The sequence below is a fragment of the Balaenoptera physalus genome, assembly GCF_965194825.1.
Source record: "Balaenoptera physalus genome assembly, chromosome: 1".
In the NCBI taxonomy this organism is placed as follows: domain Eukaryota; kingdom Metazoa; phylum Chordata; class Mammalia; order Artiodactyla; family Balaenopteridae; genus Balaenoptera; species Balaenoptera physalus.
In genome coordinates this window covers 60686830-60705612 of record NC_138882.1, presented here as the reverse complement: position 1 = coordinate 60705612, position 18783 = coordinate 60686830, and the positions used below count along the sequence as shown (strand labels likewise).

General features: G+C 39.2%; 1 protein-coding gene and 1 long non-coding RNA gene across 7 annotated transcripts in view; one reads left to right on the top strand and one right to left on the bottom strand.

The window, feature by feature from the left end:
• The window catches only part of DNM3 (dynamin 3), a 578846-nt gene that overhangs the window by 228247 nt on the left and 331816 nt on the right, over positions 1–18783 (top strand). For all 6 annotated transcript variants that reach the window (XM_082437591.1, XM_082437593.1, XM_082437588.1 and 3 more), the window contains exons 9-10: positions 1142–1209; positions 4512–4650. In XM_082437591.1, the coding sequence (XP_082293717.1) occupies positions 1142–1209; positions 4512–4650 (207 nt within the window). The remainder of the gene's footprint in view (positions 1–1141; positions 1210–4511; positions 4651–18783) is intronic.
• The window catches only part of LOC309649558, a 434139-nt gene that overhangs the window by 259279 nt on the left and 156077 nt on the right, over positions 1–18783 (bottom strand). The gene's annotated exons all lie outside the window — the stretch shown is intronic.

The window sequence follows — 18783 nt, the reverse complement described above, 5'->3', positions numbered from 1 at the left end:
GATTTTGGCTTGCACAATTGAACAAATGTTAGTGCCCGTCAGATGAGGGGAACTGAGGAAAAGTTCAGTGTGGAAGTATGAATCAAGAGTTTTGTTTTGGATATGTTCAGCTTGAAATGCCCAGTAGGCATCTAGGTAATTATAGGGACTGTGTTACTCGCCTCACATAGAGAGGTGGGTGCTTATTTCCTGATGTGGGAGGCAGATGGGTAAATAGACAGTTTCATTAAAATGTGCTAGGTAAAGTGACAAACTTCAGCGCAGGGTGCTATGGAAACAAGGCCCACGGACATGAATCCCAGCCCAACTGTGTAAAGGAGCCTGGCTTCTGAGCTGACTTAAGAAGGATGAGCAGCTAGTTAAGCAGGAAGAGGTGGGATTAGTCACGGAAGAGGTTGTTCCAGACAGAAAGGGAGGAATGGTAAAGGCTGAGCTGTGGAACTAAAGCAGTTCATTGCTCTATGGCATAAAGTGTGAGGGGGAAAATGGACAGATAATGAGGCTGGAGAGGCCAAATCTCAAAAGTTAGGGGCTGAATCAAATGTTCTCTTGATGTCCCTTCCAGGTCTAAGCTCTATGACACTTTGACCCTACTTCCAAATAAATTTAAGATACCTAGAACTTATGGGAAATTTTTATACAGTAGTCTATCCTGTGTTGGATTGGCAAAATATTATTAATTTCCTCTTTTAAAGAGGCTTTGAACTCAGGTGGTTAAAATGGCCAGGGAGAAAAGACAGCCATTGTTAATCTCAGCACAGCTGGACTGCCGTTGTACATCAGGTGACACTCTTATTTATGCATTCATATGTGAATACATTTACTATATTCAGCAAAAGAATGAAGAATTATATATTCAAATGAATAGCCAGATTTATGTCCAGAAGTCATCCTTTATGCACAGCACTCCTTATCTATAATAGAGTTAAAATCCGCTGCACTAAAACTCCCAGAAATCCCTAATGTTCTGTGTTGTCTTGAACTTTATATAAACGGATGTTTTGACCATCTGGGTTTAGGTTAGGAAAGACATGAGTCTTTATTAATAATGGAGTCAAGTTATTCTCATATTTTAATATTCAACGATATTATTATTCAAAGGAATTAAGTGTCATAACTGTGGCTCATTTTGCATCTGCAGATGGAGTTCAATGAGAAAGAACTGCGAAGAGAAATAAGCTATGCAATCAAAAACATACATGGTATCAGGCAAGTGCTTCACATTTTCCTTGTCTTCAGTTCAAGCTACTAAAAAATGTTAATGTTTATGAATGGCTAGTGAAGTAGCCTTTTCATCATCTGAGCAGAGTAGAATATAGAGGTGGGAGTAAGAAATAGGAAATCCTCATTTGGATTCAATGGTAATTTCTACTATTGGCATACTGTCTGTTTACAATTAAAAAAGCAAAAACCCTTTCTGCCCTCACAGCACTGTGCTCTGAACAATCAGGGATTTACTGATGAACAAGACCTTGTTCTTCAGGGCTCTGTATTTCAGGGACAGAGGCCAGACTTGCTCATAAGTGATCATTACTTACACAGAAACCAAATAGATTAATTTTGGCTGGATTTATGGAGCAAGATTGGGAAAGATTAATGAAGGTGGTTACTTTAGAGTCACACCTTGCCTATTTTGAGAACAAGAATGATTTCAACAAGCAAAGGTGTCTGTGTGGATACATGTGCTTGTGTGTGTGTGTCTGTGTGTGTGTCCGTGTGTGTATGGGGTAGGTGGCAATGCAATGAGATGTGAGAGGAGGGAGATTGTTGAGGCTGGAGGAGAAAAGAGGGGGCTTAAAGTGGAGGGAGTAATGTGAGCAAAGGCATGGAGGTGGCAAAGGGCAGCACGTATTCGTGGAGCAGGAAGCCATACATTTGGACTGGAGTTAGGAATGTAGACAGGAGAGTGGAGGGACATGAGGCTGGGAGGAGAACTTGTACCTGAATTCACCCTTGTATGAAGTGGGATTATTTTCATTTACTTTCATTACAGAAATAAATGATAAAAAAATAAATGAATTGATAAAAATAATTGATAAAAAAATAAATGGATTTAAAACACACATTTCTTGAGTTCATGTATAGAGGGCTAAATACAATGTAATGGAGCATATGTTAAACTGAGGCGTCCTGAATTCAAGGTAAGAAGACAGGTTGCCTACTTCATGATCATCTTACATGAAGGAGGGGTCCCCAGTCCATTGGCCGGTTGTATCTCAGCTTTTGCCACAGGGCCAACTTTAGACTATTTTGGGAACAGAGGCTGAGAGAGCAAAACTTGACCCTGAGTGTACGTGTGATGGGTGATTTTCCAAAGGAGTTATGACATTTGAATTATCTATCCTTACAAAATTTAGAAAATCTCCTCTACAAGTCTCAAATAGTATGGGCAAATATGCATTCACAAAGTGAAAAGGAGACAACATCTATAACCACATCCAATGTCTTTTTCTTAACCTTCAACAGGATTTCTAGTTCCCTATTAATTCTATTCCCTGTCCCTCAAATCCAGAATACATTTGGTACAGAAACTATGTCTTGCTCTTTAGCTGGGCAGAGCTAGTATGTGAACATACCGATTTGATAAATGCAGTAGAACCAAATTACGTTTTGCGAGGGGGTGGGTCATAAAGTATTTTACTTAATCAAATACAGTAGTTTTACTTGGCTTTTAAAACTCCTTACCAGTTACATTTTCGTTGAATGTAACTGCAAAAGCTCAGTAATTCAGGATTGTAGGTTTCTGATTTACGTGCATACCAACAGAAGAGATTGGTTGTTACTATTATTCTGGAATTCATTTGCCTATAAGATGATAAGAAGTGCACAGTGTCCTGAGTATAAGACATGTTAATGGTGTGATTATTTATGCCCTTAAATACACTTAATTTGAAGAGTTTTGTTCCCAACTGATTCTGTTAGATATTTGAATAATAGAAACCATCTTTGCCCACTGGGGACCCACCTGATGGTCCTTCTTCGTTCTGCTAACACTGAGTGCCAGTGATGAGCAAGGGATCCCTCCTTGTGGGGAAAACAAAGATAAAGACAATAACGACTCTCCCTACCAGTGTAGTAACAGGACTAAAATATGTGCTCAGACTACTGTAGTGCAAAGTAGGACGCTGGGATTCAGAGAAGGAAGACCTAGTCAGCGGCAGGACTGGAGGAGGAGAGCTGTAGGAAGTGGTTATTTTTGGTCCGGTCTTTGAAGCACAGGTGGGATTTGGACAGGCTGAAATTGTGGGAAAGGTGAACTGAACATCATAGATGAAGGAAAAGACATAAAATATTAGTATGAATATGTTTGTGGAAAAGCAAATGGTCTGGTTTGGCTGAAACATAGCGTGCATGAAAGGAAGGAGGAAAATAACCTCAAAGGAAGATTAGGGACAGACGGGAAAATTTTTAACGTCAGACTAAACAACGTGGATTTTATTCTGTATCCAAAGTGGAGAAATTACAATTACAATATAGTATGATTACTACAGTACAATTAGAAATGGAGGTGGGCACAGGGTGCTAAGTAAGTAAGAAGGGACATAGAACAAGGCTGCTAAAATGGAAATGTTAAAGAAATCTCCCAAAAGAGGTACCATAAAATTGAGTGTTTCAGGAAGAGAAGGTAACCAAATAAGGGGGAGGGAGGAGGGTCTAGGATGGGGAGGATCAACCACCAACATCTGGAGCCTGCACGTCTTTGGGCATGGCATATGTCAGAGTTCAGGATCCCTGTTATTGTAGCTTTTCTCCATTGACCTTTTGGTTAAATATGAGTAATCATTTTTTACTTTTTTATGAAACACACACACATGCACACACATACCTGCTTTCCTGAGCTTCTGTACAGCATGAGAAAAGCATTGTTATGACATCAGTTTTAATTAATTCCATCCAAATGAAAAGATACTTGCTACTTTGGTTATCATTTTTCATTTTTGTAAATTCACAATTTAGGCATTCTGGGCTCCAAGATAGTTCCACTTAACTGCCTTCCTTTTCCTTCAGCACCCCAGGACCTCAAACTGGGAACCACTGAGCTCACTATAATACAGCTCTCCTGGAAAGAGTATGTTGTGTAGTCCAGGAATGCTACTATTTTAGTGTTCAGAAAGTGAAGATCATTTTCTGCTCCATGAAGGAGAAGAGAGGATTGCTTTTGGAATACTTTAGAAATAGAAATGTAAATTTAGGACACCATTTCTGTTGTAGCATTCCTTTGTATTGCTGTGAACCAGTGAGTTGAGACAAATGACAGTTAAATATTGAAGGTCACATTATGAGCCTTGAAAACGTTTTGGGAACTGTTTTTAGGTAATGTTAATCATCTATAGAATGTATTAAGGATATTATTACAAATGACACTGTGGATAGAATAAATCACTATGTAACTTTTAAACTAGGCTTTTTGTATGCTTTAAGTAGCATGTCAATTAAAACATTTAAAAAAAGAGTATTGAATATCATTCAATTTAAAATATCTAACGTGCTGCTTTCTTTCTTACATTCAGGACAGGGTTGTTTACTCCAGACATGGCATTCGAAGCAATAGTCAAAAAACAAATTGTAAAGCTGAAAGGGCCTTCCTTGAAGAGTGTAGATCTGGTAATACAAGAATTAATCAACACTGTCAAGAAGTGTACCAAAAAAGTAAGTTTGAATTATGTAACTTTGCAACCAGTAACTACTTGGTTTACCCATCTTTCCTACCCTGCTACATGCCTCTCTTTCCCTGACCCTCCACTTTGTCATAGAAGGTTGTGTGTTTGCTCAAGGGGAAGGATTGTGAAAAGTACTGAGTGGGAATTGCTTTCATGATAGATGGGCATATTGACTTCTATCACCCCATTCCAAATAGGGTTGTTGTCTTAATCAGGTAAACATCACTTTAGAACAATTAAGTGAATGCCCTAAACCAATTTTTCCTGTGGTTCATGGATGGGAGTAATTGTTAGGGGAAGGGAATCAGTAATATTGTTTGTAACAAAAAGGTAATCCTTCTAAATTTTAAATGAATTCCACTTGAACCTGGATGTTCTGGGAAGGGGCATTGCAGTATAGTAGTTAAGAGCCCAGCCTCTGAGGTCCAGTTATCTAGATTCAAATCCTGGCTCTGCTATTTACTTGCTGTAAATAGCATCATACTTAATCTTTATATTTTTGTTAATTTCTGTTTGAAATGGGGATGATGATGATGATGATGATGATATCACCTCAGTGAGGATTAAACAAGACGATGACTGAAACCCATGAGGCACTTAACACATTGATTAAACATAGTAAGTGCTCAGTAAATGGTGGCTAATCTATAAATGGCCATTTTTAGTAGCACCCAATATTCTCCACCTTGTAATATTTATTGTAATATTTATTGATGGAGAGTAGTGGGCAAGAGACTTCCCAATCTGGGGGCTCTTCACTGAGGAACATGGAGGAATTGTGCTGGATTCCATCCATTCCACAGGGACATGAAAGGGGTACCCTGTATTGGAAAATATAAGAAGGGAATTACTGATGGTGTTAGGATAGGGTAGGCCTAGCCCTATGGCAGTTACTATTGTTACTTTATTTCTTGAAAGTATATATACTTCCGATTTTGTTAATTTTGTTACCCTTCCCTTTCTGTATGGTTACTATGAGTAACATTCCTGAAAAACCAGTGAAAAGAAAGAGAGAATGAATATTAGTGTCGGTTCCCAGTTACCTTGCAGAAAAACTCAGATGAAGGAAAGATATAAGTAGTGAAAGAGGAAAGGAAGCTAAATTTAGGAATTCAGGATTGTCAATGCTAAAAGAAAAGGAGTTAAGTGGAAATAGCTTGGGGCCCAGAAGTGGCTCTGGAGCTTCAGATCCCTTCTCTAGACTTCTTACTATTCTTCTACCTTGTTCCTTAAAGTTCTATTTTCTCTTCTCTAAAATAGAAAAAGCCATAGGCATTAAGGGACTGAGGAAAGGGAAAAGAATGCACATGGGGAAGAAAAAAATGTCTTTATGCCAGCTCTTCATTTGGAAACTTGAAGCCATTTAATAATACTTCACATCCCTCCTGTCCTTGCCTATACCTCAAAATACAGTTAGTCTTGTCACCTGTATATTGGCCTCCTCTTAACTGACTTGCTGAACTAACTGAAACTGCATTCTCTATTTAATCACATGGATTGCCGCCCTCAGCATATAGATGTCTTCTTCAGCCAAAAGCTTTAGGTTGCCCATGCATTCCTGCTTCCACCAGTTAAGTGGTCTTCTTTCCAATGGCCAGTTGTGCTGTGTTTGTCCTCAAACCTGTTTAGCCAGTTTTCCTTCTTATTTTAATTACGTAGTTTAAGTGAAGAGTAAATAAATTGATCAAATGCAGGAAAGACTTTGAATTTTGTTTCCATAAAAATCCAGCTTTGGAATGACTTAATAAAGGTTAGCTACAAAAGCTTTGCAATTGATTAGGTGTAGGTAGGACAAGGCTAAAAGTATATGGGGGGTGGGCGGTGATAAAAATCTAGATGGGCTCTGCATTCAGATGATTTCCCGAGTGTCTTTATGTTTCCCCTCCACTTTAAAGAAAGCAAAACTGGAAATCACAGATGAAGGATGTGGTTTATGTAAGACAGAAGACGCATAACTCCAATCAGCAGATCCATATGCAGAGAACAGGCCTTGGCCTCACATCAAAAGATTGGCACATGTGTGTACATTTATGTTTTAAGTTATATAAAGTGTTTATGGTATGTATGAATCTTTTTTTTTTTTTTTATCACTTCCCATTGTATCCAGCTTACTGGAAAACCAGCAGTTGGTGCCGATGGCATGGGACGAGACAGCTTCTTCCTGGACACTTTCTGGCTTTTATTCTTTGCTCTCCGCCCTTTGAACCTCCTTTTCCATTAAGCTCTCTAGACCAGTGGTGGTTGTATATTTGTACTATCTTCTCAAAACATTTTATATGTTGCCTTAAATATAACCTAGCTTTCTCCCTGAGATTATTGTTTACCCTTCAGCTCCCTTCACGGAAGGATATTTATTGGCCCAAACTCAAAGAATCTAAGGGCCTGGATCAGGCATGACATTTGTGTACTTCTCCATTTGTGACTTCCAAACATTATTCCTTCACCTTCCTATAAAAAGTCTTCCATTAAGGCCCGGGTGTTACCAGCTCTGCCACCCTTCTCTCTTCTATTCACTGTCACCATCAGGTCCTGGTCACTGCCTTGTATTCATCAAGATATTTAGAACTTGGCTTACATTTTTCCTCTCCATCCTAAGTTCACCTTCAACTTGGATGACTTTAGTAGAGGTCATGTCCAACACCCAGTAGCTGCCGCTCTTGGAGATCTTTGGCTGCAGTGGTTCTCCACTCATTCCACACTAGCATCACACTCCTTGTGACCTCTTGCAGCCCCTGTCATGGTGGACAAATGTTCTACCAAAAGATTCTTCAGAAATTTAAAACTCTAAATCTAGGGTTTTCAGAACACTGATTACCCCCTTCTACCCTCTTTTAGCTTTTGAGTCAGTTGGAAAATTAGTAGGAAAGCATAAAGGAGAATTGAAATTTAGTATCTGCTTTGCTGCTGATAAATCTAGATTGGAAAACATGGCTGGGATTTCCTGCTGAAGTGGGAGCCTCCCGTTACTTCCTCTTCCAGCCGTTAACCTCAGAGCCCACAGTGGCGGAGAGAGTGAGATGTGCACCCAGAAGGAGCACAGCGTGTTTTGGCTAAGCTCACACCTACGGGCCTCTACAGTGAGCAGTGATGTAGTGCGCCTGCTCTAGGAAGCAGGGAGCTGTGAGCCAACACAGGTCAGGGGCTCACAGGTCTCCTTTTGTCTTTTCTTTTTTTTTCTTTCCTGCGAGGTGACGAAAATGACAAGGGCTTCTCCCGTAGTACTTTCTCAAGAGAGAAGAAATGTTGGTGGAAGTTCCTACTTTATGAGTGAGGTGTGAAGGGTGCTGGGGAGGAGGAAGGGAGAGAGCAGTTCTTCTCTATACCTAAATTCTGCCACAGGTTCCAGCCCTTCCAGCTCTCTCAATCCTTTACTCTCCCTATAACCAGTCTTTAAACTCAGAGACCTTCAGAGCTTTGACTTCTGGTTTTTTTTTTTTTTTTTTTTCCTTAGCTACCTGTCTCTTCCTGATTTTATTATAGTTCCTGACCATTGTATCAGTCTGGGTCCAATCAGAAGAGAGAGAACAACTCTTAAGTTAAGAGTTGTTAAGTTAAGAGAACAACTGAATATAGGGGTAGAAGCTGTAAGGAGCAGATGCTAAGGTACCACCTTTAGGGGAACATCCAGGAAAGAGGGCCCCTGACCAGGGCTAAGACTGGGACTTCCTTGAAGTGGGCCTGGATGTGGCTCACCGGGTGGCAGAAAAGTTGCCGTAGTGTCATGCTGCAGTGAAATCTGCCCTCTGGAGCATGCTGGGAGGGAAAGGGTGTCCATGGGGAGGTGTCTCCTTGGAGACACTCTGCTGCAAACTGTTCAAGGTAGGGGCAGTGGCTGCCTTGTACTGCAGTAGCCTGCTTCAGCCTGCCTTTTCCTCCCTCAGTGTCTCTCCAGGTCCCGCCTCTCCTGACAAAACTTCACTTGGTGCCAGCCAGCAAAGGAAAAATACTTAGAGGGCCCAGGATTATTTTCACAGAGGGGGCAAGAAGGTTGAATTTGGAGCTGAGAGGCAATAAATTGACAAGCAGTACATTTACCTTTAACTTTCTGATCTGTTACTTTAATTCCTCTTGGATTAACTTTGCCACCTGTTAAAACTCTAAGGCTGGTCGAATTTACTATTTGTCTTTTATCCCCCTTTCCCCCAGGTTGCTGAAGAGCTTGGAGACAACCCTCTATCTGTGTGGATTAGGGCCACGTCATATACCCATTTTCTTCAGCATCTCATTAGTTAGTGACTTGCAGTGCTCTCCACCATAGTGATGTTAAACTTATAACACTGTTTTTAAGGTGCTTTGTGCATCACTTTCAGTAATGATTTCACAGAGAAAATAGAGGCCATAAATGGGAACATTAATTTCTAGCCCCCAAACCTATGTGTATTCCCAGCCATGCCCATCCTTCTCTCTGTCTCTGTTGAAGTATTAATCCTGACCAGGGCTGGGCTTCTACCTGTACTCTCACCTACTTGAGGAACTTACTCTTTGGATCCCTCTGTTTCCTGAGTCATCACCTTCTCCATCACATTTTAAAGTAAGTCAATGTATAAATATATTTATGTCTCTCCTGACTTATAAGTAACAAAAACCTGTCTTCTGCCCTATTCCTCTCCTTTTCTTCATGGCCAACCTTCTTGGGGAAAAAAGTAGTTTGTGCTTGCTATATCTTTACTGTCTCATCTCCAGTTAATTCCTTAACCCTCTGATGTTTGGCTTCCACCCACCAGTCTATTGAAATAATTATGGTAAAGGTTAACCAGAGACTCGATTGCCAAATTGAATGGACACTCTTATTTCCGATATTGAATTCCACTCTCTTTTTGAAGCTGACACCTCTCTTTCTTGGACTCTCCTCCATCTTTCTCATGATTCTTCTTCCATCTCCTTCAAGAGCTTATCCACATTTGCCTGCCTCTAAACACTGGAGTCCCCCAGAATTTGCTCCTGGTTTCCTTCTCTTCTCTCTCCTTTCTCCCTGGCAGATCATATCTCCCATAGTTCAACTATCACTTAAAACATTGTTGATTCCCAAATCTATACCGCCAGCTCAAGCTTCTTAACTAAAACTGTCTACTCTACAGTCTACTGCAACTACCTTCTCTTCTTACTTAAGGCTCTAAACAGTTTTTTTTTTTTTTTTTTTTCCCCAAACTAAATTACTACAGTGACCTCCTAACTGATCTTACTGCTTCTAGACTGGTCATCTTCAAATTCATCCTCCTCACTGTTGTCAAAATGGCCCTTCTAAAATACGCACACATAGTTTTTGTCTGTTCCCTCAAAATTATTCAGTGGCTCCTTATATCTTAAGAAAGTTCAAATCATTTATGATTGTGTTTAGTTTTCACCATCTGATCCCTGAATAACTCTCCAGCTACATCCGTTGTCACTTTTCGCTTGCTTCAGCCCTTCTAAGTGATTTGCACTATTCACAAAGATTTTTTGTGCCTTTAATATTTGTACATGTGATTTTGTTTGTTTAGAGAGTCTCCTTAAGATACAGCTCAGTCATCGTTTTTCCTAAAGGGCCTCTGTAAGCCCTTTCTTGGTCTCCATCCTCACTCCCTTCTTAGTGCTTTAATTGTAACCCTGTGTTTACTTCTATCATAACAATTATGATACTGCATTGCAATTTGTTTGTAATTTATTTGTTTAGGTGAATGCCTCCTCTTGCTGATGATAAGCTCCTTTTAAAAAAGAGCTGTCTTTTATCTTCTTATCTTTGACAGCTAACCCAATGACTAATCCTACATGAGATATTCTAGAAATACTTATTAATAATTTAGATATTTTAAAGTTATCCTGATGGTAAAGAAATCTGTACTTGGTTTAAAAAGAATATTTTAATCACTCCTTTTTAAAAAAATTTTTATTTTATATTAGAGTATAGTTTCAGGTGTACAGCAGAGTGATTCAGTTATACATATACATGTATCTATTCTTTTACAAATTCTTTTCCCATTTAGGTTATTGTGGAATATTGAGCAGAGTTTCCTGTGCTATACAGTAGGTCCTTGTTGGTTATCTACTTTAAATATAGTGGTGTGTACATGTCAATCCCAAACTCCCAATCTATCCCTCCCCCCAATTCTTTTTCTGAGATCTTGGATCATCTTCACTATCATTACTCTGAATTCTTTTTCCAGTAGATTGCCTATCTCCACTTCACTTAGTTGTTCTTCTGGGGTTTTATCTTGTTCCTTTATCTGGGACGTATTCCTCTGCCATCTCATTTTGTCTAACTTTCTGTGATTGCAGTTTCTTTTCCACAGGCTGCAAGATGGTAGTTCTTCTTGCTTCTGCTGTCTGCCTTCTGGTGGATGAAGCTGTCTAAGAGGCTTGTGCAGGCTTCCTGATAGGAGGGACTGGTTCCTGCCCACTGGTACGTGGAGCTGGGTCTTGTCCCTCTGGTGGGCAGGGCTGTGCTCAGGAAGACTTTAAGCAGCCTGTCTGCTGATGGGTGGGGCTGTGTTCCTGCCCTGTTGGCTGTTTGGCCTGAGGCATCCCAGCACTGTTGGGAGGGGATAGGTCTTGGGGAGGAAGTGGCGGCCTCCAAGTGGGCTCACACCAATGAGTACTCACCAGAACTGCTGCTGCCAGTGTCTTTGTCCCTGCAGTGAGCCACAGCCACCCTCCACCTCCATAGGAGACCCTCCAATATTAGCAGGTAGGTCTGGCCCAGTCTCTTATGAGGTCACTGCTTTTTTCCCCTGGGTCCTGGTGCACATGAGACCTTGTGTGCACTCTCCAAGAGTGGAGTTTCTGTTTCCCCCAGTTCTGGGGAATTCCTGTGATCAAACCCTGCTGGCCTTCAAAGCCAGATTCTCTGGGGGCTCCTCCTCCCATTGCCAGACCCCCAGGCTGGGAAGCCTGACATGGGGCTCAGGACTTTCACTCCTGTGGGAGAACTTCTGTGGTATAATTATTTTCCAGTTTGTGGGTCGCCCACCCTGCGGGTTTGGAATTTGATTTTATTGCTATTGCGCCCCTCCTACCGTCTCATTGTGGCTTCTTCTTTGTCTTTGGATGTAGGATATCTTTTTTGGTAGTTTTCAGCTTTTTTTTTTTTTTTTTTGTCAATGGTTGTTCAGTAGTTAGTTGTGTTTTTGTAAGAAGGGGTGAGCTCACGTCCTTCTACACCACCACCTTGCCACTTCCTCTAGTCACTCCTTTTAAAATGATAAAATTTGGACAGGTTTTCTTTCGGGTATCTATCCTTTTCCTTATTCCTCAATTTGATGTTCTTGATATTTGGCCTTATTATGTCTACCTTCAAGTGTTTTTTACCTTAAAACTGGTCTAATTAAAGTCTTTTGTAAAGCAAAATGATCCTAATTAAAGTTGAGTATGCCAGGACTTAATTACTTGACCCCTTTTGAACACAACCCATAGATAAGGTGACCATATAATTTATTGTCCAACACAGATTTGAGATTAAAAGGGGGAGCTATCAATACTTTCACTGGAATAATATGAGTAAACCAAGACTGCTCCAGGCAATCTGAAGTGTATAGTTACTCTCACTGTATTGTGAATATATATATATGTATATGTGAATATATATATATAAACTTAAAACAATATTTTCACTTACAGTTGCTCATGTTGAATTTCTTATGTGTAAATTACTTAACTTTTCTTTTCCTTAAGCCACATAAATAAACATCAATGAAACACATGGGATTTATATGTGTTCAGATAACAAGGCACAAAGCTAACCTGGGGGAATGCACTTCTTCTCAGATGTTTTCTCACTGTGGTCTCTGGGGCACTGGAGGACAAGACAGGGACATTAGAGTTTTATGAGCTATTTGGCTTCACTCCAGGGACATCTCAACTTTGGACGTTTTCTGGTGGGCATCATCTTTCAGCTGCTTTTCTCTACTGCCTCTTCTCCAGTGCTTCATTGCAGGGTCCTGAGCCTTTTTGCAGGAAGCACTGAGAGGAACATCTTGTTTTTTTAACCACAGTTTAGCAACTGTGCCGTTTATTGGCCTCTTGGGAAGCCACATTCTTGGATCACCATCATACCAATTAATTGATTTTTTTCCCCCTGCTTAGAAAAAAGAAAAAAACGCTTTGCAAGGAAATAAAAAAGATACATTAGTTGGTTATTAGAAACACCGGGAAAGATTTTTCATTAAAAAGTGCTGTTAGAAGAAATGCTGAGTTTTGTGGCATGTTAGGTAAGTAGATATCTGACCCTGAATACACGTAACTAAGCAGTGAATCCAAAGACCTTACCACAGCTTTCAAGGCCCTGCATGATCTTGCTCCTTTTCATTTCTAAACTCCTCCCCATCTCCCTTCCCACAGTCCACTCCAGCTACACTGGTTTCCTTGTTTCTTCAACAGGTCAAGGAGATGTGGTGCAGGGGCTTTGCATTTCTCATTCTCAGTGTTGGAAATGCTCTGCCTCGAGATATCTGCATGGGTCACATCCTAGCTTCTTTCAGGTCTTTGCTCAAATGCCACATAATCAGAGTCTTCCTCTGACTTTTCTGTCAGCAATTGCACATGCTTCCTTCGAACACACACACACACACACACACACACACACATCATTCTTCATCTACTTACCAAATTTGTTTTTCTTTGTGGCACATACGACCACATGAATTATACTACGTATGTCTTTTATTTTTGTTGTGATTGTTGGACAGTAAAGGGACTTGGAGAATGTAAGCTCCATGAGGGTAGGGACTTGGTTTGTTAAGCTCATTACTCTATTTATAACCCCTGAACATCCAGGTTTTCAATAATAATTATTGAATGAATAATTGAATACATGAATCATGTCTCATTGACTTGGCAGGTGATTTTCCGTTTGGCTAAAGTAGTCACTTGAGTAACTTCCATGAAAGCTTGTAGGATGAAAGAGAATATACAAAACATCATGCTCAAATAGGATTTTCTTTTAGGTCTCGATAGATCTGCTCTGGTTTTCACTCTGTACATAAAGACTTGCATTTCATCTCTTCTAATGGCTGGCTGTCCAGTCAAACACTCTGTGCTGTGCTTCGCGTACAGCAGATGCCTCATGTAATGGGCCATGGTACTCAGGTTTCAAATCAGGCTGGGTATTAAAGTTTGAATCATTTGTTGGGTTTTATATGAAATTCAGTCCTGGGACTTGACTAAAAGTCAAGAGATAGTAATCTCACCTTTTAATCTCACAATTCATTAAAGGATTCATGATCTTTGCAATTAATTCTTAATTTATAATTTACCCTGGCCCCTGCTTTTCCTCTTACTTCCTGCATGATTTTTCTTGTTCCATTTTAACTGCTTAATAATGTCTACCAGAGATAAATGTGGAAAGAGTGGTGATGAAAACCTGGTTATTGTCTTCAGGTATTGTTTTGACCCAGCACCAACGCCCTCCTGCCCTCCTGTTTGGATGTTTTCTGATTACTTAATGAGATTATGGCTCTTCTGACTACCTTTCAGCTTTATTTCACTTAAGGTTGGGCTTTTTGTTTTAATTCCTTAGCATCTGCTAAATAACACTAGCATTCTCTTCATTTCTTTGTTTAGAAGAAATAATAAGGTCAGATATGTAATGGAGAAGATATCAACTTACCATATATGTTCTTCCTTCACAGAGCTCAACATTTCTCCCATCATTTGTAGAAAATATTTGAGGTTTGGGATTTGCCCACTTGGAGAAGGAGGGCTAACAGTATTTCTTTCTCTCTGACTACTTTACCCAAGGCCACCCGGGTGGGATCTGGCATCCTTCCCCTTTTTACCAACTTCACTTAGATCTTCCTTCACTTAGATCTGTCCCCTTCCTAGACTTCCTATATGCCAGTCCTAAAATATAGAATCCTCAATAAAGAATTTTCCCACTTACGCTTGTGAAGTTTCTTGACCTGTTTTACTAGAATTGTTTCTCATTTTTGATCACTTTTGTAAATATGAATACTTCTGTTTTTCCTTTTTTCATAACAAATGTGTTGTGCCCAAATAAATATTCTCTCATCTCCTGAATAAATCCACCATTATGCTACACAAAAATTAAAAATCACTAGGGGTTTTAGGGGCAGATTTTAATTCACATAAATAGAATAAAATTATTGCATGCTTTTATAAGCAGTGAAATCATTATGGCTACCGAGTTTGTAGTGCGTGGCCAATACTGGACAGTTTATAGCATTTTGATCAAAATAGAGCCCATATCTTTAGGTCAGCCAAACCATCAACTCAAGTCATGCACGTAAAAGAAATTTTATTCTGGTTTTAGTTCATTTTCTCAGTGGTGTTTGCAATGGAACTGTGAACAGGTGGTTACCTAAGAACCTGAGTCTTTGCTTAAGGCATTGAACTAGTTACTCTTGAAGGTATAGAGTCTTGCCTGGTCTTGTGCCTGTTCCAAGAGAAACCTAATAGTATGGCTCTCATGATCTGATTAATCAATGGTTAATACATTTTGTAAGTGTATAATTTATTTTTATTGAGGAGAAATGTCTTTCAAGTGATTTTTTTTCCTCTAGGGAAAAATGTGCTCCATGCTTAAAATTAAATTTTTATATTGACGTCCCATCAAAATAATTAAACACTACCCTAAATAATACTTAAAATATTGGATTTTATTAAAACATGTTTTTGTATTTAAAAAAATGATGGTGCTACTTTCTCTCAGAACAAGTATAAAGTTTTCTCTTAGAATTATATATTTAAAGTTTTGATTCCTAAATACATGTATATTGTATTATTACTCCATTTAATCTCCCTTATTATTTAAGAATATTCAACATAATTTTAACATAAGCTATTTAGAAGTAATTTATCATTTAATAGATGTTCAGCTTTGTCTGGAAGCTTTGCTGTCATTGTTTAAGCATCAAATCTTCTGAGACCTTCTCAGAGCAGATTTAGGCACTTACTTCTTTGTGTTTCTCCTTGATTTTTGTGAAATATTTCTCTCATATAACAATTTATCTGTATAGTCAACCTGCCATTCAAGACTGTGAGGTTTCCAATATCAGGTACTTTGACATAAACTGAGCTCAGAGCTGGCCTATAGTGGTGCCCAAAGAATGTTTGTTGAATGAATGACTGATGTGAAATAAATTTAAGAATATAAAATTATTATATCCAATAGCAAAGCCTTAATTCCTTGAGCCTGTATAAATCAATTTACAGAATATTTAAATAATTAATAGAAGAATAAAAATCTAATGATGGTGATTTCTAGGTCAATATTATTTTGGCACACGTGATTAAAATTTTGATGTCTTTGACAAAAAATTGTGTTCTTACAATGATAAGCTTTTAGTTCAACATCCAGAGCAAAAGAGGTTGAAAATTATAATGACTTAAGTGGTTGAGAAAACTGATTGCACCTTAAGTAAGAGACATAGAAGAGAGGCAAGGGATTGAAGTGAGCAATCAGCTGAGTATCTGTTAAAGCTAAGTAGAACATCATGCAAACTGAGCAGGGACTCTGCTGAATGAGGTAATGAAATGAGTGGCAGAAAGCCTACTTAGAAGTCATTCTGAATGTCAGTAGGACTTTTTTTTTGCCTTCTTCCTATATGTATTATGAAGAATTGGGACTGGAGCATTACATTTGGGAGCCAGCAATTAAAACCATCATTTTGATTTTTATACTCCCACAACATTTTTTACACTCCTACAAACCTTTTAAGATCAACCAATTAGAAACTGTACTGGCTTCATTACTGCCTTTCAGTAATGCCTAGATCTTTCCTGCTTACTGTCCCCTTCAATATTTCTCTGAGGGCAGTTCTTCTAGTGTGTTCTCTTTCTATTTTATCCCACTTAGAACTTAGGCTCATTTACATCCAGTTTTCTCAGTTGTAGATACAAAAATATGGCTCTGGCGTGTTCCTTTCCTGATGAAATTGAGCTTGGAAAGATCAGGAGGTACACACAAAAAAATCAATCCTCCTGCCAAGGGCAGTAGATTGGAGGGTTCTTAGATGTTTCTACTTCATGGGATGCTCTTATCATTTTGGCCTTTCCTTGACTTACTGATGTCTGCATACTAGTCTGGGGTCCTTCAGCTATCAAGTATTTAGTTTCTGAATAAATATTTATATTACCACTCTTTGGTGTTTTAGAAATAATCTGCTATAATCCATTTTGTAAATGCTATTGGCATTCCCATCTTATTTAGTAGACCGCTATTGCTTGTGTAGTCACTTGTCTGCAGGAGTGTGGTTCTATGTTAGTGTGGCTATCATCAAAAGCAAGTATGCAATGATAGCTTGGGGTACACTGTGAGTGCAGAGGAGGAACAGTTGCTCTGGTGGCCTAGTGCAGGCTAGTGGTTTGTGCCGGATGTGCCACCTAGGTTTGCGTTAGTCAAGAAGAAGGACAAGTATTCATCAGCTATCCCTTCCATACTTAGAAACTTTTTATAGGCCTCACAAAAATAACTTGCAGTATTCTCAGAGTATAAAAGGGCTTCCAGAATGATAGAACTGTCCCTGAAGAATGTTTCCAAAACTCAAAATGGAAGCTTCATTTGTGTCTTGAAGTTATTCATGAAGTAAGCCCCTAAATGAGCACAGATCTCAGAATTCAGCTAGGGGTCTCAGTAAAGGGGTGATGGTTTGGTGATCTCATGAACAGACACTGGGCTGTGAATTTTGAGGTGACCAAGGCAGCCAGGTTTCTGTGCTCTAATGATGTTGTTATAAAAGTACTCTAGGACTTCCCTGGTGGCGCAGTGGTTAAGAATCTGCCTGCCAATGCAGGAGACACGGGTTTGAGCTCTGGTCCGGGGGGATCCCACATGCTGTAGAGCAACTAAGCCTGTGCGCCACAACTACGAAGCCTGCGCTCTAGAGCCCGTGAGCCACAAGTACTGAGCCCGTGTGCCACAACTACCGAAGCCTGAGCGCCTAGAGTCTGTGCTCCGTAACAAGAGAAGTCACTGCAATGAGAAGCCTGCGCACCACAATGAAGAGTAGCCCCCTCTCGCTGCAACTAGAGAAAGCCCGTGCACAGCAACGAAGACCCAATGTAGCCAAAAATAAATAAATTAATATTTAAAAAAAAGTATGTTCGTTGTGGAAAAATTTGGAAAATGCAGACATGTATATAGAAAAAAATTAAAATTATGCATAAGCCCATCATTCAAAGAGGTTGTTGCTAATTAACATTTTGTAGTATTTGTGTAGATTCTTTTCTGTTCACAGACAGCAGACCTACAGCATTAGGTGATTTAACATTTATATGTGATTTGTAATCACAACGGTTCCATGAAGTAGTGCAGTTTGTTGTCTTGCTAAGACACTGATGTGCATCATGCATGCTATAAAGTAGGTGTGCACAGTGACCCCAATGACCATGGAGCAATCACACCTCAGGGAGGCCTCGCATACAAGTTAGGGGAAATATTATGTGCTACAGTATTACTCAAGAATTTTGGAGTTTTTAAGGTCTTTGGCTATATCCTCAAAGGCTATCAAGTGTATATGGTGGCCTGTGGCTATGAGTGTGTGTGTATGCTTGTGTGTAATCACATTTTATATTTAGTAGCCTGATTTTCTTCACCCAGTGTCATATTATAGACACTTTAGCATGTTATTAGATATTATTTATAAATTAGATAGTATTATATCAAATATTAGCTATTATTTGGAATGGCTTATTACATCCCATTAGTGGACCTACCTTAATTTATTTAACATCATTGGATACTTAGGTGGCTTATAGAGTTATGTCTATTTGTCTTATTGTTGCTATTACAAGTAACGCTGTGATGAATTTCCTTATTATTTTAGCTCAGAATCCCATGAAGTAATTAGACTGACGTGTGTGTGTCTTTAAAATTTTTGAAACATATTGCCAAATTGCTTAACAGACAGATTATTCTCATTGACGTCCCTTCAGCAAGTTTAAACTGTGCTAGTCTCAGTACACCTTCACCTGCATTAAGTCTTATAAAAATGATTACAGTAACTTGACAACATAGTAGTTACTATCTTTCTTGGCATTACTCTGTGAAGTTTAATATTTCTCTTATTGACCATTAAATTTCTTTTTAAATTAAATCACGTTTTTTGCCTGTTTTTATGTGAGATGTTAGTGTTAATCTTATTAATTTGCAAGTGCTTTATATAATAAATGGAATTAATCTTTGCCTGTC